The sequence below is a fragment of the Struthio camelus genome, chromosome 8 (assembly GCF_040807025.1).
Source record: "Struthio camelus isolate bStrCam1 chromosome 8, bStrCam1.hap1, whole genome shotgun sequence".
Classification (NCBI taxonomy): Eukaryota; Metazoa; Chordata; class Aves; order Struthioniformes; family Struthionidae; genus Struthio; species Struthio camelus.
Genome location: NC_090949.1, coordinates 17,360,496 through 17,385,704, shown reverse-complemented (window position 1 = coordinate 17,385,704; position 25,209 = coordinate 17,360,496). Strand labels below are relative to the sequence as shown.

The 25,209-nt window shown below is 36.3% G+C and overlaps 1 protein-coding gene across 11 annotated transcripts in view; it reads left to right on the top strand.

Moving 5' to 3' along the window:
- PTBP2 (polypyrimidine tract binding protein 2) overlaps positions 1-25,209 on the top strand; it is a 54,693-nt gene that overhangs the window by 24,243 nt on the left and 5,241 nt on the right. For 6 of the 11 annotated variants that reach the window (XM_068952372.1, XM_068952371.1, XM_068952369.1 and 3 more), the window contains 5 exons: positions 3,540-3,712; positions 4,159-4,302; positions 8,055-8,219; positions 8,296-8,406; positions 18,204-18,399. In XM_068952372.1, the coding sequence (XP_068808473.1) occupies positions 3,540-3,712; positions 4,159-4,302; positions 8,055-8,219; positions 8,296-8,406; positions 18,204-18,399 (789 nt within the window). Of the gene's footprint in view, positions 1-3,539; positions 3,713-4,158; positions 4,303-7,011; positions 7,027-8,054; positions 8,220-8,295; positions 8,407-18,203; positions 18,400-25,209 lie in introns of all 11 variants that reach the window. The other 5 variants (XM_068952373.1, XM_068952370.1, XM_068952368.1 and 2 more) reach the window with 1 other exon arrangement.

Sequence of the window (25,209 nt, the reverse complement as noted above, 5' to 3'; positions counted from 1 at the left end):
ATGTTCCCTTTTTAAGAAGTCTTCTGATTTTTGCAGCAGTGCAAGCTTGATCAGTCACACGTGGATTTGTTATGTATTGGTCAGCAGTCCTTTTACTAGTAACTTTAGGCTTCTCTAAAGCCTAACTCAAATCCAAGCTTTAGTTAAAAATTTCTTGGACATTATTCTATGGAAAAGTTAATATTGTCAAAGTCATTTTGTGTGAAAACCGCACAAATAACAAACAGATATTTGACTACCGTTTATGTACTTACCTGAGCATTTGATAGTTTAAAAATAATGGGTTTTGGTGGTTAATAAAAATATTTTTATCGGTTTCAGAAAATCTTCCAGTTTAATAACACTTTATTTTCTCATTTCTCATTATTAATCTGTTCTTATATTGATTTTTTGGAACTTCCAATGAATTTAGATTACTTAGCTTAAGTATAAATGCCATGGGAAATATATTTTCAGCGTCACTATTGTCTTACTATTTGCAAGTTTGTTTAGAATGATGTTTGTATTTGTAATACATTATGTTAAGCCCATCACTTTTTACAACTCTTTCCTCAAGTTTTTCTGTACAGAAGTACATTGGGATCTACCCAGGAAAGATTATTGTGTAATGAGCTTCAGTGGAGAAATGAATAGGCTTTTTCATAAACTTTGGCTACTTATCACTTTCTGTTGTCTTATGTAGTTCTGAATAGCTGAAATCTGGCTAGACGAAAGCATGTTCTCCACATGTCCTAGAAACCGCACAAGTTGGAGCCTTGTGCAAGCTAAACTTGTACTACAGATCCTGGTATGATGCACATTTTACAAAATTTTGCTCTTTATTCTGTCCAAGTTTATTATTTTGAGGAGAAAATAAAATGAGAACATAGAATTACCCTCATAAGTAGACAAATATTACCTAGACTATGTTTGGAAGAGTTCCCTTTGCATATATCAACAGGCTTTTCTGTCTAGTAGACAGCAGTATTTGAATATTAAATAGGAATAGTTACTTTCTAGTATTTAATTTTTATGAAATAGGAGGAGATCTTTCCAGAGCCTGACCGAAGTATTCATCTAGAACTTAGCTTTTTTCCTTGTTCCTGATCCTGTGCATTGGGAGAAGAGAAGACTTCAGTAATCTGGAAGTGAATGTTCTGTTTTATAGAACTCAGTGCATCTGAAACTAAGCAATAGTCAGGATGTTTGGGAGCAGAACAAAGTAAGATGCATAGTACTGCATGGATTTGTCCTCTTCAAGCATTGTCAATAGGATACTGCTAGCCGAATATTTTCGAGGTCAGACATCATTAGGTTTTTGTTGTTTTTTTGTTAGAATAAGTTGGAGAAGGCTTAGAAAACGTTCTACGGTAAAAGAATTTTTAAAAGCATGGTCTAGAGTATCACTTCAAAAAACTATAAAATACTGAGAGGTGACTTGACTTTAAGGCATGCTAACTGTCACAGAGTTTTTTTTTCTTTTATTTAGGTAAAACTAGATTTTAATTTGAGAGAAGCATAGTACAAAAATAATAGCTGAAGTAAAGGCATTCAAACTAGAATGGAGAGATTTAACTATTAGAAAAAGATAAAAGGGAAGTGATAGAAGCAGTTCCTGGTGTATTGATTTAACTTTCTCCAGCCTTGCTGTAAAACATGCTCCTGGAGCATGACTGTCTTACTGAAAAAGTAAAAAGTATGTTCATAGCTTTGGTCAGAGAACCAGGCTTTGCCAATTTTGCTCATTGCATTGGAAAGTTAGATAAATGTCTGCTACCTGTTGTATCTATAAAGCTGGAGGGTGATTATTCTTGACTTATTAAAATCGAGTCCATTTTATTCGGTGTTTTTAGTCTTGAGTGAGTTGGCTTGATTTAGGCAAAGTGAGTTAATAAGTTACATTCTTCATATATGACTTAGGCATACGCTTAGCAAAACTTACTGTACTCAATTCAGGTATAAGAGTGAAATATTTTCATGCAGAAAATCAGATTAGGCCTAAAGGAATTTAAATTCTGGATTATATTCTGTAGTTACATCCGAGTGATAATTGAGGATAATTCTTTTCCCTCTGGAAATCGCAGTCATAAGCTTTCTTACAAGGCAAGATGTTTGGAGAATGTAAAATAAATGTTTTGTGCTGACTACCCCTCCCCCATTGCTTCTATTTTTTTGTAGCAAGTCCAAATAAAATTAGGGTTATCTTGTATACGTTTTTTGGCGGGGAGCAGGGGCTTTAAACCCTTCACATCTTTGGGATCAGCCCTCATCCTGTGATTTCTGAACCGTAATAATTACATACTTTACTAGTTGCAGCTCTTCTTGGAAACATAGGAAGATATTAAAAAGCTCTTCTGACATGATATGAGGAGTTGAATAGCTCACGTCTTAACTTACATATTTTATGGCCAGAAATGAACAAAAAGAAGTCTTAACACCTGCTGCTCATACCTAAATGTTTTCCATTTTCCACTATTGGTTAATTCATTAATATGCATATAGTTTATTGTCAGTATTTGATGGTGTTCTTCAGCTCTTTACTCTTCCTGATGTTCCTCCACTAAGGTATTTGTAGGCAGCAGTTGTGTTGCCTGTTAACTTCTGTTCTACCAAACTAAAGAAGCTAATTTTTTCTAGCCTCTACTTCAGAGAGAAACTCTTCGCATCCAGCTGGCTAGCTCTTTATTGCTTGAGTTCCTTTTTCTTGAATTTTGCTGGAATACTGTACAGTATTCCAAATAAGCTCTTTCTGGTGCTTTGTACAATGATGCTAATGCTTACCTGTTTTTGCTATGATCGTCTTGTCTCTGTTAGCTGCATCGTGGTTTATTTATTGGCCTTTCCTTTTATATGGATGAGCCCCCAGTTCCTCATAGCTGTTTCTGTGCTTAAGCCTTAAAGTATGAGATGGTGGATTTGTATTACCACATTCCATCTGATTTTTGTGATGCCGGTCCTCTAGCTCCTCCATTTTTCTCCCAAAAGATAGTGTGATCGTTTTCAGCATTAATGATGGCCTCTGTGTCATTAATAAGGTTGCATTGGTACTTTTTGTGTCTGGGTCCTTAGTGAAAATGTAGTCCTTACATTTTCCTTTAGGAGATCTGATAGTAACTTTATTCCAACTCCCATCGTTTCCCTTTCCAAAAAAAACCCCTGGTTTACCTCTAGCTGTTTTTCTTTTATGTACTTTACAGTTCTTACGTTAGCCCTTCTGAGTCATAATTAATATCTTATATAATGCTATGTAATAATATTCCAATAAAAGCGAGATGGAAAAGATTTACTATATTTTATCTCGTCTAGAAAAGAAGTTCTGGCAGAAGGCTCTTGGGTTAGTCTTGAACAGTATGCCCTTCATGAAACCATATAACGTTTTAGATCCTGTTCCTCCATTGGTCTCTTCAGAATTTGTTCTAAAACCTTGAATTTTATTTAGATCGGACTAGGAGGCGGCTAATTTAAAAATTATTTCATATGAATAATTAGAAGTATTTTGTTAACAAAAAACCCCCAGTAAATCGGTAAACTTTTAAAATCAGTCTGAATATGTCTTTCAGCCAATGGTAATGACAACAAGAAATTCAAAGGCGACGATAAAATGGATGGGGCTCCTTCTCGTGTCCTTCATATCAGGAAATTGCCTGGGGAGGTGACAGAAACGGAAGTTATTGCTTTAGGTTTACCTTTTGGTAAGGTAACCAACATCCTGATGCTGAAAGGAAAAAATCAGGTAATTTGTTGCTTTCTTTTTTTTTTTTCTTTTTTTTTTTTTTAAAGTATGGTTACTATATAATTCCAAAATACACTGTTACAATGCTTTTGCAATGAGTCATATAATGGTAAGGTTTTTTGCTTTTAAGCATTTATTCCTTTGCTTTCAACTTTTTATCTTATACTGTCTTTTAGTAAATTCTTTTAGGAAGCAATGGATGGTTAACAACTATATAAGACAAAAAGTGACTTGTAAGAGAAATATTTAGACCTGCATCTTCACAGTTGAATTTTGAAGACCAAGCATTTTAGAAGACATCATTCTCTGCATGCCAAGTTTTTTTGCTAAAGACTGATATTTGGTCAAGTTTGTTATCAGACCTCTTTATAAGTGCTTTTTATGTTTCTAATACGAAAATTAACCAATGTGTAAATGCTAAAAATTACTCCTCTTTTTTATCATAGGCTTTTTTGGAACTGGCAACAGAAGAAGCAGCTATCACTATGGTTAATTACTATTCTGCTGTGACACCTCATCTTCGTAACCAACCTATCTATATCCAATATTCTAATCATAAAGAACTAAAGACTGATAATACACTAAACCAGGTATATTCACTGTTACTTAGTATTACAAATGCAGACAGAAAATGAAACATACTACATGACCCAAGAATACGTGCTATATTTGAATTTTCTGGTTTTGTCCACATCAGATGTTTCTGTAGTTTTATCTATGATCAATCAGTTTTGTGATATTGAAGAAAAATTACTTTCTCTGTGATCTGTCCATTATGATAAATTTTCCTAATGTGTTTTCTTAACATAAAAAGAGAAAGATTGTGTTTTCTTTTCATTTTTTTCATAAAATAAACTTTAATCTTGATTTAGAAACTGCAAAATGAAAAAAATTAACTTTTTATTTCTGACGACTGAGATTCTAATATCAATTTGCATTTCCCTAGTGCTAATGGCTAATGCCAACACCTACGTTTCCATGCTTTGAATGATTACTCTGGTAATATTGGTTACCTTGGCTTATGAGATTTGCTCTTCCTGATGGTCACTGTAGAGACAAATGTATTTAATAATAGAAAAATTATTTTGTTCTTGCCTCTGCAGAACCTATTTCAAAATAAATAAGGGTGTTTGTGTGTGTATATATGTTTATTTCAGTAGAACAGGAACACTTACACAAAATAATGCCTTTGCAAAAAGATTTTCCTAATAGCCATTTTCTATGAAATATAGAGGAAAAAGGTGTCAACTCACCACAAGTCAGATGTTTATTTTAAGGTGAATTTCTTGCATTCTCCTTTTGATTTTTGCAGAAGACAGTGTAAATGCTAAGTTACAGTTTCTGTTATTCTTGTCCTATCTGAGATAAGGTATGTAAGTGGTAAATTCATAGTCGTTATCTTTAAAAACAATTTCAGGGTAATCTCCCGTTGAAAGAAATCTTGGATCAGATGAAATAGAATGTTAGTGGGTTTTCCCTGTCTGGTTGATCTTTCTTAAGCTTTCCAGTTCTTCAGACTCTTCTCATAGTCTTATGTCAGCAAAAGGTACTTCTCAAAAATCATTACGTTTTTCAAAAAATGTCAGTTCTAAAGAAAAACAGATGCCTTAATTGACCTTTGGAAAAAAGAGTATGGAGAATGAATTCCTTCACTACAGCTGGATGAGTGGATGGACGTACTGCCTTAAAAAGTAAAAATTCCTTGTCTTATATTGTCCTCTGGCTTCTATGGTAATACAAATTTTTACATCACGGGGCCGTCTTTTCAACATGTGGGATGTGCTGACTTTTCAGCAGCTCTTATGCTGCCGTAAGGATTAATACTGAATTTTAACAGTCATATCCCTAGTCTTTCCAGCCTCTCTCTTTCTTTAAATTAGAATTAAAGAATGTGAATAGGTATTTGGAAGTAATTGTTCTGTAACCAGTATCTCATGATGCATTCCATAAAACAGAAGAAAGTTGGATATTCTTGTTTCTGTACGGAACAGTTAAGGTGGTGTGGGTAGTGCTTTCAATCTGCTTTTTGGGAGATATTCAGAACTACAGCTTTTAATCTGTACTTGAAAGCTTTTTCTTCTAGCCAACTTCATTTTCACATTGTCCTTTCCTGGTTTTTCAGTAAAGAAGATATGAAGAAGTGAGGATGTTAGTACATGGAACTAGAAAGAGAGGATTAACAGTTGGAGAAAAGTGCAAGTGTCTTAGCTTATACAAAGGACAGAAAAAACTCTATTTAAGCAATGAGTACTTTAAATATCCAAGCTTTTTAGAAAAGGAAAGTCAGAAAAGATTCATGAAGCTATAGTATCCCGAATTTCTCAAAAAAATTAACTTGTGAGCGTGTTACTTTTTCTTATTTTTAATTATGTAATTGAAATGATTTGGGTCTGGATAAACATGTCCAAAACGGGCCATTTAAATTTTCATGTCATTTTTATAGTTCTGTGAAAATCCTTTTCCTGTGAGACATGAAAACCCAGTAATAAAAGAACATCTAAGCTCAGATTTAAAACAATCAGTCTCTTACCTTGTATTGTGCAATGGTATCTGGACTCAGTTAGATGATTTGAGAATAGAATGATCCCTGCAAGTGTAATGTCTTTAATCATCAGCCTGTCATAAATGCATGGTTTTAGTCTTTCTGCATAGATATTATAACATTTAGAAAAAATAAATGTAACACTTCCTGAATGATGTAGCTGATCTTTTACAGTTTCAATTTTGAAGAAATAAATATTTGTCTTCAAAAGCAGGATGTTTATATATAAATACTGAATGATAGTTTGAACTCTTTTCCAGAACATCCACTTTGTAGTAATTTTTATGGCTTTTACTCTTATCTGCAAATGATTCTTCCTGCACATACCTTCATTCGATCATAAGTTTGTATTAACTTTATTGGAATGCAGTACGAGGTATAAGTATACATAAATAGTGCTAACAAGGGTCATTTATTATGACTTCAAGTTCTCTGTGTGTGGGGGTTTTCTTTTTTTCCTTCTCTTTTAGATTGTGCAGTCTAAACTTCTCCAGTCATTTTAAAGCATGATTTTTAATTGGTATATGCTGCTTCTGTGCTTGCAGAAAGAGTAGGAAATAATGATGCGACTCAGCCAACTATTTGGCTAGCTTGAAAATTGTGTATTTTATACCTTAGAAAAAAGGAAGCTGCTATTAGCAAAAAGTGCTTTTGCAGAGTTCTTATAATATGTTTAACATAGAGGCAAATTTTGTTTTCCCAACTGGTGTTCACTGGGTCTTTTTTCTTATTTTCCTTATTCATTGATTCGTATCAGTATGAGGAATATCATGTAAGTTGTAAGACATGAAATTGTGTAGTAGCTGTAATACCTTTAAAATACGCAATGCGTTAATATGGTGGTTACTATTGGTTATTATTTTCACCTGGCATGCTCACTTGTCTCCTTGTGTATTGCTTTACTTCATAAGGCTACTGTAACAAAAGTATTAAATGGAAAGCCTTTTTTCTGTCCCTCTCCCCGCGCCCCCCCCCCCCCCCCCCCAATTTAATCTTTCTAAAACTCTGTCAGTTTTGGCAGTAGAAATAGTTATGTAGATGTGTGTTCTTGTGGCATCATGATGTGGTTACCTTTTGAATTTTTAAAACCCTGCTTGTTTGATTTTTTTTTTTTTTTTTTTAATTTGTGTGGGTGGTCTCGTTTGTTTTTTTTTTTTAAACATGAAGGGGATTTTGTTTTTTTTTTTCTTTTCTTTTTTTTTTTTTTGGATAAAGGGAGGTGGATAGCAGACACCAAGTTGTCCACTGATCTGTGGATACTACTTTCTAGCCCTGGTCAGTCTTGTGTATTATTTCATTATGTTACAACTGAGAAATCAGGAAGTGTTAGCTTAGCGTTGTTTTTTCCCTTGGAGCCTTCTGCCTAATTAAAACGGCAGTGAGATGCTAAAATGTCAACTCTAATATGAACTCTGGAAAAACAGGATAAAAATTTTTGGTTTCTGTAGGGTTTTTAGGGGGAGAGAATCTAAGGATTCTTTTAAAATCCACAAAATCCTCACTTCTTATCCTTACTAGTAGAACAATAAGCTTGCTACTAGGAAAACTGATATTGGCACCATTTGAAGCCCCTTCGTACTGTCCCATAAGGATTAATTGATGTTTTTGTTTTTGTCTCCTCACAGTCGGACTGCATTGCACTTCTGTTGTGTTGTGTCTGTAGCTATGATTTTTTTTTAAATAAGTGGACTTGTTTATGTTTCTGAAGATAACTGTATGAATATTGCTAATAATTTCAAGATGATAACTAGAAATTAGTTGCAAAAAAAAAAAAATTGCTTTATTTTTTTTTCCCTTCAGCGGGCCCAAGCTGTTCTTCAGGCAGTGACAGCAGTACAGACGACAAATGCTCCCATAAGCGGGACCACAGTTAGTGAGAGTGCAGTGACTCCAGCTCAGAGTCCAGTACTTAGAATAATTATTGACAACATGTATTATCCTGTAACCCTGGATGTTCTTCACCAGGTAAGCCACATTTCTTTTTAACCTGAATTGTAATTGGCATTAACTTGTGTGTAAAACCTAACGATGTTTTTGACAGATATTCTCTAAGTTTGGTGCTGTACTGAAGATAATCACATTCACAAAGAATAACCAGTTTCAAGCTTTACTGCAATATGGTGATCCAGTAAATGCACAACAAGCAAAACTAGTAAGTATAACTCTTTTAAGACTGAGCCTATACTGTACTCTAAACATTTGGAAGATGTTACTATGATGAAGTGCTGACCATAATGTGTCATATTTTTCCACAGCTTCTGTGAAAGCGTATTTTTTAAAGATTAACAGGAATTGATGATACTATTTAATATGATAATGTTGCACTTTAGTTAATGATTTTGAAGATAGTATGTCTAAGGAATTGTATACATGTGTAATTATTAAAAAATGTCTTACTAGACTTCTCAGAGATGAAATACTGTATAATAGTGCAGTTGTGAAGACAGCAGAAGTAGGACATATAACCAGTTCACTGTAGGCAGGAAACTTAATCCAGTTGGCTAATGACTGGTAGATACTTTATAAGCATCAAAACAGATGTGATTTTTAGAGTGGATATAGGCATGTGAAAGTACTTAGATTACTATATTAAAAATGAAGTGCCAAGAATGGAGAGCACAGACTTACTCATGGGACCAGCATACGATGAAGCTGTGTGTCAGTGCCAGATGGGAGGAGGATCTTGGTTTCAGTTTATACGAAACACTGCTATCCTTGGGAGGATAGGAGAGGCAAATAATAAACCAGTTTAACTGGTTTATTCTCTATAGCAGGAGAGAGCCTGTGGAACAATGTCTAGATGTTGTGCTGTTGCTCTTTGTCCAGATGTTCTGAATGGATTGAGTGGAATATGTTTACGTTGTGGCAGTGTGAAATGTGTGCCTGTAAGAGTTTTCAAAATGTGAACCAAAGGGGAAGACTAGACTTTTTTCCAAAGATGCATAGAATCAGTTTATATTTTTAAACCTCTGCATGAACTCTGGGTTTGTGGAAGGCTGATTAAAATTGATGTGCTGATTAAGTGTTGCTTGGCAGGATATAAGGTGGTTATTATGCATAAATGACAAACTAGCTGAGAACTTCAGGAAAAAGTGAAAAGCGCACACCTCAGATTAAGTTGGCAATGGATATTTATCAGAAGAGGAAAGGGAAAAGTAGGCTTGGTTTTCTGTTGTGTGTGTGGTGTGTGATTTGTTAGTCCTCATTCTTCAAAACAACATTGATGTAAAGAGCTTCATTAAAGGGTACAGGATGGTCATTTTTATGCTTGCCACCAAATGAAGTACTGAGCGTTGATTAAAAGAGTATGAGATGACTAAGAATCACAAAAATTAAAAGACACCTTTTCAGAAAGAAAAGGTGTAAACTTTCTTATTATGAGGAAAATTAACATTGGTCAAGGACAAGAAGATATGCTACTTGGTTTATTCTGTAATTGATCGTCCTGAAAAGTAGTCTGAAAATACTTGTAAATTTAGAGTGCAGTTTAAATTATGGATATCCTTCTCAGATAGAGATAAAGTCAAATAGTGGGTGGTATCTTAGAGTTGAGGGCGATGCAACTATGTTACTGTAATAAATAAAAACAACTTATGTGGCTGGAATACACTTTTCATATTTTCAAGTATATTTAAAATAGTAGTACAGAAACTTGACTTTTAACCTACAGTTGCTGCAAGAATTGCTGTGACTTAGATTCCTCTTTGACATATCTGAGGAACAGCTGAACCCAGAGATATCTGTTCAAGAATGTTATAATTCACCCATGGTTCATGTTTGGAAAGTTGTTTTTCTGTAGTAGATGTTAATGCTGCTTTAAAAGAAGAGCTTTTTTGATGCAAATTGCGATGACAAATGATGAATTTTTTTGACTTCATTTTTTTGAGTCTTGCATGTGTTGTCAGAAGATTTAATGGAAAGATGGCATCTGTGAAATGGAAGGTAGTGATTGGAAAACTGTCAGTATAATTCTAGGAAAGTATCATAAAGAAGTGACAAAATAACAACAAAGGATGAGGCATGTAAAAGTATGAAAGGAACTGAAGAATCTCTCACCATTGTTGACTTCTGACAAACTGATGTTGGCTTGTGGGATACTACGTTGGTCGTAATTTGGAAAAAGCATGTCTGTTTCTCCAGTTCTGCATGTTTTGATTAGGGTTCACTAGTTGATAGTTATGTGTGAATGACTAAACTTCTTTGAATAACGGTGACTCTTGCATGTAGAATTGTTGTCAGAATGATCTTGAAGCCTACCTAAATGACGCATTCAACAGGCTTGTTTAAAGTTTCTCATTTTAATTAGTCTCTACGTTAATTAAAAAAACAAAGTTAAGAGTAGTGCCAACTGCAGGTATTAAAGAATGCTATATTTGATGAAAGGTTTGATGTTTTCCGCCTCCCTCTCCCCTCACCTTCCTTGCAGCCTTGAGCTACATACAGTAAAATAAAGTACAGTTTTTAGGGTTAAGTTACTATGGTAAAAACGTGAAGTGCCACGTAAACAAAAATCACAGAATCACAGAATCGTTTAGGTTGGAAGGGACCTCTGGAGATCATCTAGTCCAACCTCCCTGCTCAAGCAGGGTCACCTAGAGCGTATTGCCCAGGATCACATCCAGACGGGTTTTGAATATCTCCAGGGAAGGAGACTCCACCACCTCTCTGGGCAACCTGTTCCAATGCTCAGTCACCTTCACAGTGAAGAAGTTTTTTCTCAAGTTCAGGTGGAACTTCCTGTGGTTCAGTTTCTGCCCATTTGCCTCTTGTCCTGTTGCTGGGCACCACGGAGAAGAGGCTGGCCTCATCCTCTTGACACTCCCCCTTCAGATACTTGTACACGTTGATGAGATCGCCTCTCAATCTTCTCTTCTCCAGGCTGAACAGGCCCAGCTCTCGCAGCCTTTCTTCATAGGAGAGGTGCTCCAGCCTATAGTAAAATACCTAAAGGGAGACGAAAAGGAAAGAAAAGGCGTCATCCTCAGACGATGAGGAAAAACACCCTCCAGTTTAAATATGTTTGAAATACAGTAGAAGCCCAAGGACACAGTGACTGTACTGAAGTTGCATGGAGTTCAAAATTAAAAGCATGGTGAAAGAATAAAGAAGCTTGCAATTTGTTTTCCATCAGCTGTTACTATAGAAGATGATGGGGAGATTTAATTTTCCACTGGCACTCTTCACAGGAAATCAGAATGTGGCCTTAATAGAAATTGAAGACTTATTAAGGAAGTTAAAGAGCAATTTTGAAAAGCTCAAGTGTTGTAAGTACCAAGGAGAGACGCTATTCATTTCAAGGTTCTGAGAAAACAGTGATGCTGACAAGAATGTACGATATGAAGCCGTTAGCCCTATGGGACTGTTTTTGCTATCTGAATGAGCAAGTAGTGAAAAATTGCATTCCTGCTCCACTTGCTTCCTGAGAAACACATTTCCTGTAAGAGCAGATTCTGGCTGCACTGATTCATGATTTCATCACCACCTTCAGATTGGATCATTATGGCTCATTATATCTGCAGACTTCAGGTTCTGTACAATGCAGCAGCCTAGCCATGGGTTGGGAGAAGTACTGAGAATGTGCAACACTAGAGCATGTTAAACTATTGTGCTTCTTCCAGCAAAGCAGAAGATGGTGTCCTGGAGATCTTTATATGCCTAAAGAGATTTTCTAAGCAGTAAAGGTAGCTCACTTTCATGATCAAGAACTTCAACAGAAGCAGCAATCTTGAACATTTTAATACTGCTATTGTGGCATACCATAGAAATGCTGCCCTCCAATCTTTTTATCTGAGCAGCTGGCTAATTCAAGGTGTTGTCTTTGTGTAAATGCATTAAAAGTATTCTGCCAAATCTTGGTTATTGACAAAGTTATTAATCCCTGTCTCTGGATGATAAACTGAGAATTGGAGCAGGCAGCGCATGACAGTCCTCTTGACCCAATATATGTTTCAAAATATCACAAGTTTAATTGACAGTTTCTGTCATAGTTAATCATTTGGTTTTTATTTGGCCCCTAGGTTATTCAGACTACTGGTGATTTGTTTCTGCATAGAGATCCTGTTGAGGTCTGACCTCACATTTGAGAGAACTTTTTTCCAGTTTTGAGTGATAGCAACCAGGTAGCTCTATGCTGGTTGTAGTCTGCCGAAGATCTCTGCTAGAATTTTGTAGTCATAAAATATGTAATAGCAACCTCTGGTAGCCATTCCCAAAATGGAAAGCAAGGAAGTGTCCTTGTAAAGTATTCAACTTCAAAGCAATTATCTATGATTAATGCACTCAAGGATCTTTCAGGCATCTTGAATCCTAAAGAGCAAAACTTGTTGAGCAGATATAATGAGCAATGTTCAGATAAACAGAAGACTGCCAGATTGTGTCCGTTATATCAGAAAGCCCAGCAAATGCAGCAACAGTGTGTGTGTTCTGGATTTTCCAATTTTGTAGAGAAGAATATGATCTGCAACTGGTCCCTCAGTTGAGGAATAACACTCAGTCTATTTTTGGTAATGGAATGGGTTTTACATAAACTGTTCAGCCGTAGACACTTCTCATATCCAAGACACTTGTCTGAAATGAAACAGGTTTCATTCAAATGCTTGTCTGTTTGCTCATTCACACCGCAAGTATTTACCAACACTTCAGATAGAGACCTTTATCAGAAGTATTTGTAACAGGCACATGGGCCACATCTCCAGCAAGAGACATTGAATATATGACCTTCAGTTTCTTTGAGCTATTTGTTTGAGCTACGATACGTTTTGTTAGTGGTACTCCTTTCCTCATTCCCCCCAGCCCCTTGACGTGATAGCCTAGAGTGTTCATCTCCTTCCCAAAATCTTGTTCCTAGTTTCTCTTGCTTTGTAAATTTGGGGGGAAGAGAGGGAGTAGGGGCTTATTTTCTCTCTTCCTTTCCTCCTTATGAGTTAGAGGAGAAGGCAGATGGTTGTTTTGTTACCACTCTCTGCACCTTTTTTCTTTCCAATCTAATTTGATTACTTGCCAAGGTCTGACAGAGAATGTTCTTAAACTATCCTCATCCTGCAGTAGGCCTGTTTCCTGGCTTGGATCATCACTGAAGGTGTGTATACTGCTTGAAAAGGAGAAGGCTGTATATATTGTGTGCAGTGGGTCAAAGCCCTGTGTCTCGGCAAATACCTGCTAGCTAAATTCCGGGGATCTCTTTCTGAACTGGGAAATTAGGACATCAAAGCACCAAACCATCTTCTGTCTCCAAGATGGCATTCATGTCTATCTTCTGTATATGAACTAGCGAAACAATATGGGCAGTGGCATGTCTCTTTCTGATAGAGGGCTACCTTGATCGTTTCCTGTAGGGGTGCATAATTACACATATTCATGGTCTGTGCATACTTCAGGAGAGGCTCATCAAAGCGTATTTCCAAGTATTATTGCAGGCATCTTTCACAAGGATTTGCAGGCATCTCTAATCCTAAGAATAAACAGAAGAGCAGTGAATTGTATCCATTATATTAAAAGCCCTTCCTTCTGGCGAGGAAAGCTGGAGAGAAGAAATGATTCTAAGCATGTTTTCTTTCTCTGCCTCAGAGCCTAGTGAGATGTGTGACTCTTACCAGTGTGAAGCGCGCTCTTCATCAGTTGTTCAAGGATGTGGCACCATTGTGGAACCTCAGAGGGTACTTCTGCTGCTTGAGATCGCTTCTTTAAACATTCACGACCACATCTGTAAATGAGAGATTCAAGTGCTGTGACTCTGTGTTGACTAGATAGAAATTCTTACTGTCGTTCTGCAGACAACTTTCTGCAGGGTCGATTATCTAAGCAGTAGGAGGAAATGCTATTTGTCCCTTTCAACTGGAACAGTTTCTCTCTTGTTGTCTCACCTCTGAATCTGTGAGATCTTTTGTCAGTCAAAAGTTTACATCTCCGTCCTGGTCGCTGTGAGCAAAAAGGGAGGGTGGTTTGATGTGACTTTTTCAGCATTGGGCCTTGCACTTTTGTGCTGTTGACCTCAATTTCTTTGTTTCCTATATGGTTATTTTTACTGCCTGTGACAGTCATGTAGCTGTGACTGTGCCATAGCTGTCTGTTCTGGATCCTTATGAGCTTATTTTTTATTTTCTGTGTTGTTTTCTTGCTCTTTCTTGCCTCTATGAAAGACAATCCCTTAAGATGTGAGCAAATTTCAGTATCTTTGTGGATCTAGCTCTATGATTTTTTGTTTTTTTTAGGACCCTTTCTAAATCTTATGAATGCTTCTAGTGTAATAGCTGACATATATCTTCATTCCAGCCAACTCTTCTGTTTTGGAACTTGCACCAACTTTGAGCTTTTGATTTTGTTTATTTCTGTCTTGCTCCCTTTCTTAACCACCGTGGCTGATGCTGAGCCATGCAGTGCAGTTAGTGATTGGGAGACAAAGGAATTGGATGCACTTGGAAAACTGTTTTTCTGTATCTCTTAACCTAAAAAGTTACTGGGCTCTCTCAAATCATATTAGGTTCAGATTCTTGACTGATGGCATTTGTTTGATTTGTCCTCGTCATCTTCTGGTAACATCTAGCTGAAGCCAACCCTGATAGTCTTTATTTTCTTTGGGAGATCTTAGAGTTTTTGCAGTAATTAGTCACTGCCTGACACAGAAATCTAGCTGCTGTCTTCTTAGCCTTGCCAAAAAAAACGATGGCTGTAGAGGACCTTCTAAGGATGATAGTATGTTTGCACTGTGGAGTTGAGCTCATGCACCGTTTCTGTCAGTTCAGGCATGTGCCTCTCTCCTTAGGTTATACATCAGCCAGAACTGAGAAAGGGATTTTTCTTTTTTTACCACTGTTTTGTATTGGAATTCTGTATGTTCTTACTATCCAGCTTGTTTGTGTGCTTGTTGTGTGCTCATGTTATCAGTGTGATTCTTCAGGGATCCAATTGCTGACAAGCTCTTGGCAGGAGATGAACCTCTCATCAGAATCTTTTTTCCTCTAGGAGAAGTCCAAGAAGAGGATACTTAGTAGCAAAAGGGGGGGGGAGGGGAAGGGAGGTGCTAGCGACCGATATTGGATTTCAGAAGATTTAATATCTTTACTCTCTCTCTCCTAAGTAAAACATGGTGACCTAAGTTTTGATATTTCTGTTGTTGAAGCTCTTAATTCATGGTTTTCTTGTCACAGGTGGCAAAGAATGTTACTCTTGTTTTGTAGCAGGGTACTGTGATATTTCTCCTTCACTTGGTATGGGGGGGGGGGGTACTGTGTCACATGTGAATGTGTGTAAAGATAAGTGCTCAAAGAAAGAGAGGTTTCTTAGCAGTTAGTTCTTTGAGATGGTATCTGTATGTACATTCACGAATCATACTGTTTCTGTCTTCTCAGGTTTGTAAAGATGTCTGTTTGAGACAAACTTGAGGGCTTTTTGCACTTCCTTTTGTTACCATACAAGAAGGGGCTCATGAAACATGTGTGACACGTGACTTTACATGGGAACAGTTTAATCTTGAAAAACTAATGTAAACTGGTAATCTTTCTTGTGTTGTTGGAGGCATGTAGTGCTACTGGCAGAGGTGGGGGGGAAACGTTTTTAATCTGCAGGGAGTCTTTCCCGAAGTATGACTAAGTGCTGGTTTAGAGCCATCGTGTTTCCTTTCATTCAGTTCAGGAGCTTTTTTTCAGACAACGTGAATCTCAACTACAAGGGATTTCTGTGCAGTATTCTTTAGTATGTGCTATGAGTCACTTTTAATTTTTTTGGAAAGGTGGGACTTAAGCCTTTTTGTTTTTTCAATGTGAAGTTTTAATTACTTACATGGATCTTTTTTTAAACAGTGTCCAGTTTAAAAACTACAAACATAGGCAGTGTTTTGGTTTGCTACTACTTTTAGAATAAACTTAACAGCCTTCTGCCCGCTATAAATTAGCGTGTCTGCAGATTCCATATGGCAGTGTTATATGAAGTTTGATTGTATTTTAAAGACCTTGAGCTTTGTGTCATGTTCCTGTGACTTGCACAAAACAAGCGGGGACTTCTTTTTGGCCCGATTCATATCTAGCGTTCTTTATGTAAATAGTTGCTTTCTTGATGGCAGTGATATCTTGCATAACGTGTAAGCTCTGGCAGGGTAAACTGGATCTACCTTTAATGCGTATTCTAGTGGATTTTAGAAGGTAAGACATCTTTCAAAAGTTATGACTGATTCTCAGTGCATACTTTTTTTTGTATGTACATAAGTGTTTACGTTCTTCTTAGATGCCACCATTAGAGGAGTTCTGGATTGTGCTTCATCACTATGTACAAAAGACCTAGCGAATCCTGTTACTGTGATTCCCTCGACCCTTCCTGACAGAGTGCATTCTTAGCTTGTATTCTGTGAATCAGGGCAGTAGATTTTGCTTTGCATGTATTGCATAAAGCAGTATTGCTTAAGTCGAGCTTCAAGCACAAGAGTGTTTGTTTGGTTGCCAAGTATTTGTTGAGACCATGTCTAGATTGTCTTTGTGTTTCTTTTCCTCTTATTTTACTTTCCCAGTACTAGAGAGTTCTAACAGTACTGACTTACTTGTCTCTTGTACATTGACTGCTAACGATGTTAATTCTTTCAAGCAATTTCATGAGGCTTGGTGATGTGTCAGCTGTGATAATACATTTTGTAGAAAGGGGCAGCCTTGCTGTACGGGTGTCTCTGCAGGATGTTGAGTTTCCAGATGCATCGCTGTATGAAAATAGCTATGTTGCTTCCATGCCCAGCAGGCATGCTATGTTGGTGCAGTGCTTGGCTCCAAATAATAAGTTGTACCAGAAGCTGAACATGTTGGAAAGTACGTTGCAGATGTAACCAAGCTAGCTCTGCAGGAGCTAGCTCAGGTCCAGAAGTACTAGTACTCCCTTTTTACTTTCTTTCTTTTTTTTTTTTTTTTTAATCTTCCCAGTGCATGTGTGTATAAGAGTTAATGACTAGACTGGATTTGGGTTTTAATATGAGCTGTAGCTTCACTTCCTTATGTTTCTTAATAATGTAAAACAGTTTAGAGATTTACCCTTTTTTTCTTTCATATTCAGATATTAGTGCTTTAAGTGAAAGGAAAGTATGCCCAAAATGCAGAGGGAAGGAAATTCAGATCGTAACAGTTTGTTTGATATGGGACTAGTTTGCCAGTAGTGTTTTAGTTGTGAGATGACTTCTGTTTGGAAAATAGCAGTTACTGGTCTTAGCGTTCAGGAATTCTAACATGAGGAGAAATTTTAAACATCAGTTCACCTTTATAATAAATGCAGACAAGACACTTATTAGGCCTCTTTAGAGAGTGTTTTCATAGGCTCTTAGCAGTTCCGTGTTCAGAGGCCATGTAAATTCTGTTTTGAATAGGGGTACATTCAGAAGTACTAATTAATTGTGCAAATAGGAAATTTTTGAGACGTGCAAGTAAAATTAGGTTAGCAGGTAACGTTACGAAAAGTAACATTAAAAGTAACATTTAAATTTCTGCACTGATTCCCTTTAAAGGGAGAATAAAAGCATGCAGGGACATTGTGAATGTTCTACTTCAACAGATAGCCTTCTAATATGTGGTATTTGAGTCTAGATTTTTTTTTTTTATATATTCTCTCTGGTCAACGTTCTGTCTAAGAATGCTTGTGTGATTTTTGACTTTGAAAAATTTACTTGGAATTTTATCTGCCTTAAAGCTGTAATGTGGATTACAAGTTAATTAAATTCAACAGACTTAACTTTTAAGTTTGATTGCGTTAAAATATCTTTTGACATTTTGGTACATACACGGTTTCAAGGTAAGAGAAGTAAAACATTAAGCTTCGTGGAATCGTGTTAAGCTAGGCTAATGCATTTTAGTCTTCATTGGTTTTAAGCTAGACGGTAAAATGAATAAATATCTGCTGATCCTTGTTTAAAAAAATATATATATACTTAGTGCAACGAGCTTGTATTGTGTATTATTTAAACAAATTGTCTCCCTTTTGCAGGCTTTAGATGGCCAGAATATTTACAATGCTTGCTGTACCCTCCGGATTGATTTTTCCAAATTGGTGAATTTAAATGTTAAGTACAACAACGATAAAAGCAGGGATTACACTCGTCCTGATCTTCCATCTGGTGATGGGCAGCCAGCACTGGACCCAGCTATTGCTGCAGCGTTTGCAAAGGAGACCTCGCTTCTAGGTATGACTGACATTGACGTTGTTCTTCTCTATTCCAAAGTCACTTAATGAAAGTGTTTGTTAATCTTTGTAATGATTAAACATTTTGAATTACAACAGTGTCCAAAGGTCCATTCAGGGTTCAGTCTATATTGTAGTTTGAATTGTAGTAATACAATTACATTGTCTGCAGAAATCCTGCATAAGTAGATGAGAAGAGTGCATGACAAGAAGGCAAATGCACAGAGTATAAGGAAAAGTTTAGTTAGTTCTGCTTCCCTCCCTCCCCTACAAGTCTCTCTTTCCCTCTTTCATATGTTCCTGTCAGTCGACTGCTACTCCCCACCTTGTGCACCCTATCAGCCCAGTTTGTAACAAAGGTTTGATTTTTTTTTCAGATTGTGTTCTTGCTAACAGCTTCACTAGGAATGGACTTAAGGTCCTTATTTGTAATATGATATTATGAAAATAGTTTTGTTTGTTACCTTCAACGAGGAAAGATTGTTCTGTGCTTAAAAAATAAAAAAGGTGCTACTATATATTTTTTTGTCAATAACAGAAAAAATCTGTAGCTGCTGTGTTTTTGTCCCCCCCCGGTATGTTAGCACTCACAACTTCTAGTGCTGTGGTACATGAGTTCTAATATCCTGTCAGCTTTGGAGCTCATCCGAAGTAGTAACTGAAATGCCCTAAGCAGTATATAGATAAACATATCTTCTGGCTATTAGTAAAGTAATTAATTCAGCATGTTCTGCATATTTTGAGGAAAAAATTTTAATGCTCTAGGTTGTATGTAATGAGTTGTGACTAAATTAAAATTTTGCAGCTCCTTCTGTCAAGTTGTTGCTGTTTGGTCAGAATACCTTTCACTTTAACTTTGAATACTATTACATATTTATCTCATGGTTTTTTTTTTTATTTTTTTACAAGACTCGATGTATTATGTTATCATTATTCTTCCTGTTTAATCTTTTCCTGTATTTTCCCCCCCCTCTGTTTTTCCCCTTTTCCATTTAAAGAAAACTTTTGGGGAACATAAATTTCATGCCTTGTTTTTTGTACCAGATGGGCCGACTGGGGTCTAGTTGGAGTTATTAGTAAAGAAAGGCTTCTGCTCACTATTTGTTGAAGAAGTTGGAAGGTATGTAGTGAAAGGAGTAAGTGAGCACAGGAAAAGGGGCGAATATGCTAGTTAAGGTAACTGAATGCTGCTCTATACCTGCCCTTGTCTGAAATCAGATCATTTAAAGGAAACGCTTTGTATCTAGTTGCAGATTTTTTTTTTTTCCCCCCTCCCCAAATTTTGGATTGCTTGACTACAGATCTTCCAGTCTAACTTGCAAAATGGTGCATCACTTGTAGCTACAGCACAAGTTTTGGAGAGTACTACTTGGGGAAAATATAAAATACCATAAGTATCTGAAGTCTCTGAAGATGAGAGGTGTTCATAGCTCCTGAAACTGGGTTTCCAGAGTTGATGTCTGTCTGTCTTTATTCTCTCTGTTTCAATTCCCCATTGTTAAAAATTGAAAGTACAAAATCAGTCATCTCATAGGTCGGTAGGGAAGGTAGATGAGTGTTTGAAGAAGTTTAACACCATAGTGATGACTGCTGTAGGAAAGCTGTTGAGGCAATTAGTGTTCTTGGAGCACAGTGTGAATGGAACGTAGAGCATGAGGCTGCAATGTGAACAGCAAGGAGACAAAAACAGAATATCAAAGCTACTTATTAATATATGAAACGCATCATCTTGGGCGTTGAGTGAGGCAGGGTTTTAGAAGAGGAGATGGTTAAGACTCATGACTTTTGAAACACTGCAAAATTCAGGTTTGTGTATGTAACTCTAATTCCGGCATTTTCCTAAGTCCTGAGAAGTTGATGTCCAATCTCAGAATTCTCTTACCAGCCTATTTCTTTGTGAAAGATTTCTATGTGTTTCTGCTACACCAAGCAAATTGAACTTGTTTAATTTCTCACAAATTGTGAGAATACTGTGATCATTGCATTGCTTTGGATACATTTACTAATTGGGGTTACTGTACTTACAGACTAAAATTATCAAAATACCTAAGTGGCTTTGGCTGTAGTAGAACTTGTGTTCCAGTGTTTCTAGCTTATAAGTTACCCTTGTAAATTTTCCCTACAAAACTATATAGGTTTCTTAATCTGATTAAAATCAAAAGGCTAATTCTTTTGTGTATTTTAAGGTTTTTGCTAGTAAAATTAGAATGATACCACTCATATTTGCTATTTAGGTATTTTAATTATCAGTCTGTGGATGGACCTTTTCAAATGTGCTGGTTTCCCAAGCAGTAGGGTAATGAGAGTGACATGACAGTAGTAATTTTCATTGCAGCTATTAAGAATTTTTGAGCATCAGTGAATTCAGTTATGTCTTAGAGTGTGTGTTTGGTAAAGTGATGAGCAACAGCATTTAAACTGTTTTTCCATCTGTTGTTGGTGATAGCCTTCTTAATGATATATTTCTGGGTTTTTTTTCTTTTAGGGACTTTCAATTTTAGTACTCTTCGGAGGTATCTAACAAACTTTGATTCCTTATTGTCCCCTGCTTTTTGTGCTGCCAAAAGATGACTTTTTTTAGTTAGTACAGCAGCTGTTGTTAAATGATGAGTCTAAATACATTGTTGTCTTTTTTTAAGTAGGAAAAAGAGGCTTCCAGAACATAAGTAGTTCATAATTACAGTAGTATTTTGATGAGCTATACAGATACATCATACTTAGTTTGTCCTCTGTTTTTTAAAAAAAAAAAACAAAAACAAAAAAAACCCCACACTCTTCAGGTTCCTCTGCGTGCTCAGGAAGAATACGGTAAGTTGGACCTGTGGCATTCTAGTTATAGCTGTTCTAATTGTATGTATATGATCTGATTACTAACAGGTAGAAAATGTAGTAAGGATTCCCTTGTAACTTTTGGCTCTGTTAATAAGCTTATGCTACTGTATGCTGGAGGGTTGTACAACTCAATACTATTTTTTGTTTTGCTTTATTAACAATATACTCTAATTCATACGCCAGAAGTAGGTTTGGGTATAATGTAATAGTGTGAGTGGAGTTTCAGTGACATGCCAGTCTTGGTGTTTAGATCTGCATGACTGCTAAATGAATACATCTCTATTTACTTTGGATGGAGTTAACCCTATTATTTGGTACTGCAACTTTATGATGTATCATAGTAATGCTTACTACTTGAAGCTTCGTGAGCTAGCTCTTCTGTAGACATTTTAAAGGAACCTGCTATGTCCCTGAAAACCTTTCAGGCTAAGCATAAGAAACAGGCTAATTGAGATGGTGACTTGACATAAAGCCCTAAAGAATTTCAAAGCAGGACTGGTGACTGAATCGGGTTTTATCAATCATAGTCCCACATGGCCACCTTGAGAGTACTCCTACTGCTTATGGTTTTAACACACACAACAGTTCATCTTCTGCTTTTAGTGTACCTTTAATTTCCTTATTACTAAAATGGCATTAGTAGCTTGCACTTCAGGTATCATGGAAGAAGATGCACTTGGGGTATAAGAAGTAAGTGACATGCTGTGTTGAGCCCTCCTTGAGGAGAAAATGCCTAAAAAAGGCTAGGAAGAGCATACAATACTTGTATGTTTTGTTAATATCCAGAAGAAGTAAAAACCTCTTAACGTCTAATTGTTGGAAGCCAAAATAGTGACAGAATTTACTAATACCAATTGATTATGTTGATAAAGTAGCTAACGCTTATAGATAGTTTCAGGAAAGTCCTCAAATCATAAATAGCGTATTGATTGATAAGTAGTAATAAGACAAATTGATCCTCCTCCTTTTTATTAAAAATATCTTTTTGACTTGCCTACGTGGCAAACTCTAAAAATCTACAGAACAAGAATTGCTTTTTCTATGGGCATGTAAGTTGTCTGACCTCTCCAAAAATGAAGTCTGTGTGTGCTATGTAATTAAGTTAGGAATCTGATATCCGAATAGATAATCCTAGTCCAGGTGCATTATTACTCACTCTTGCACTACATTCTCTGCTGTGAAGAAACTCATTGGTCAGAAATCTTTGAGACTGTAAATTGCTCTTTTTTTTTTTTTAATGAGCCTTTCCTCCATTTGAAAGAATGAGGAAATCACTAATGGACAGAATTTGTTTGTTTGTTTTGTTTTGAATATGTATAGTTTTCATATGTGAAATGAAAAAAGGTACAGAAGATCTTTTAGAAATAAATCTCTGAATAAACAGTAACTGCCTTATATTGGACCCACATTAACATGCTAAATAAAAGCTTTTTTAAATTGGCATTAAACTTTTAACGCGTTAATATTTGCAGTTATGATATTTGTTTAATCTTACAGCTGGAAATGTGTTGTTGTGGTTAAGGTTCCCACACCTTTATCTCTCACTGTCATCCTTAATCTTTCTTTATTAGTACTTTCCACTGATTCTTCTTCTTAAAATTCCTATTAAATGACTCTAGTTCAGAGGATAATAATTGAAAAAACTTTTGTATGAATGGTGTTGAATTTATCTTTGTGTTTAACTTCTTCAGTGGGCCCAGAGCCCGTCCTCTAGAGGGTCTAATTCTACTAAGTCTTTTGCTTGTTAGAACATGAGTTACTCTAGCTGTGCTCTGCCCAACTATGTGAAGAGCCATAAAAGCTTCACCAGGTATCTCTAAATTCCTTTATTCCTAAAAATGCTGTGCTGCCTTAAAACATCTGAGGCTGCAGAGAGGTGCCTAGTCATGCTAGAAGGCTTGAAATGCTCTAGTGTCCTGGCATTTTTTTTTTTAATACCTAAATGGTTGCTGTTGACCTAGTATGAAGTAAGTTGTTTCCCTTCAGGTTGACGTTTCTCACACCCTGCTGTCACCCTTCACTCTTCTGTCTATATGACCTCTGTAGTAGCTGAGTAAAAGTAAATGTGAAAAGTCAGTTTATGCAATACAAAATAAAGACTTGTATAGCATTTGAATCACATTTCCAAAATACAATTTTTAGGGCATTACATTTTAGAATTATTTTTTGAGGATTTGAATGTTACATTCATAGGGTTGCCTGTATATTTCGGTGTGATTTTTGAGAATAAATGTCTGCTGCTTGTGTGGGGGTGCTTTCTTTAACAGCCTCCCTTATTAATTGTTCTTACTGAAAAGTGAAGCTATGTTCTTGAGTTTTAACATAAAACTAAAATGTGCATCGTATTTCTGTTGCACTTTTCTTACTAATATGTATATAGCCCATAATTATTACTACTTATTATGTAATACACTATATATAACATCATATTATTGTAATATACACATATGTATATAGCTCAGTGAAATATATTTTCACTTTCATGCAAAATTGATTTTGAGAAACACAGTAGCTGCTGAGCTTGGGCCAGCACTGTTCTGACTGGTATCCTTTCTGTGACAGCTACTGCTACATCCTTTGGAAGACCTAGGACAGCCCTCGTAGTAGATGATCATACAGTAACATACTTGGAGGGTGAAAGTATCTTCCTTAATCCCCACATAGCTAGTGACTGGCTTATGTGATGGAGTGTATTAAATGTCCCTCTTTTGCTTATTTAATATAATTGGCTGTTGTCTCCATAGATCATACAGTATTTTCTCAACACCTATTACATTTGTTTGCAGGATGGATAAGAGGAAGACGAATTAGGTTTTCCACTCTGGTTAGTGTTATAGTCAGTCCCACAAATACAACAAATAAGATCATATTTGTTGCTTTTTGAGTCAAGTAGACTTTTTCCTTTATCTTGTGTTATGAGAGATCACTAGAGCTGCCTAATTTATGTTCTCGTTATTCAGTATTTCCTATACATCTGGCTTTACCCCTGAGTACTAACATCGTCCAGCTTTAAAACTCTGTATCAGAAAACTTTCCCTATCTCAGATTTCCTTTCTTAAAACCTTTACTGTTTTTTTTTTCTTGTATCTACTTTGACAGGGAGTTTAAATAGAGTATGTTTCCAAAGGCATATCTTTATTTAATGGCTCTGTTTTTTGTGTCATACTCAATCAGTAATGCTGTTAACCACTAGCACAAAGTGATGATGGATGTCCTGTTCTCTTTGGTCACTTGTCCAGCCCAGCAAAATCTCAATTGGTTCATTAGTTTAACAAATTTGTCTATCAAAACACAATTAAAGAGTTGGAATAAAGATGGAAATCTCTTTTTAGGAAATTAAATAAACTTTATGACAATACTTACCACCTCTTTTTTTTTTTCCCTATGCATTCCGTTTTGATACCAAGGTTGAGAATCTTCTTAATAGTAACTATACTTATCGATTAAATTTAATCTACTTAATATTTGGTCATTGACTGAAGCTGAAGAATTTTGCTTTCTCTTATGACTTTCTTTAAAATAACGTAGGAAGGAAAGCCTGTCTTGGCTACAAAGTATAAAGATTGTATGTAGACTGGCTAGCAGGCGTGCTGGAAGACTGGTCAAAAGTTCTTGTTGTGTTAGGTTGGCATTGTTAGATAAGGGTTAGAGATTTTGCCGAAATACTGAAATTTGAGAGGCCAATTGCAGTAGCAGGAGTGGGGGAGGGGGAAAAATTAAGGCCCTTCCCACTCCCCCCCTCTGCCCCCAGTTGTTCTGCATTTTGTTGCCTAAATATCCTTTTACCAGACCTATTTGTATAGACTCTATACAAATAAAACCTTGGTCAAAGGTGGTATAGCTGTTCCTATATAAACAATGTGTAGTACCCATGTATCACGTGAACCTTTCACAGATCCTGGAGGTAGCATACTCAGCTAGTACTGCAGTGACTTGACAGGGCAGAACCTGCAGAAGCATGTGCTATTTCTCTGTGGGA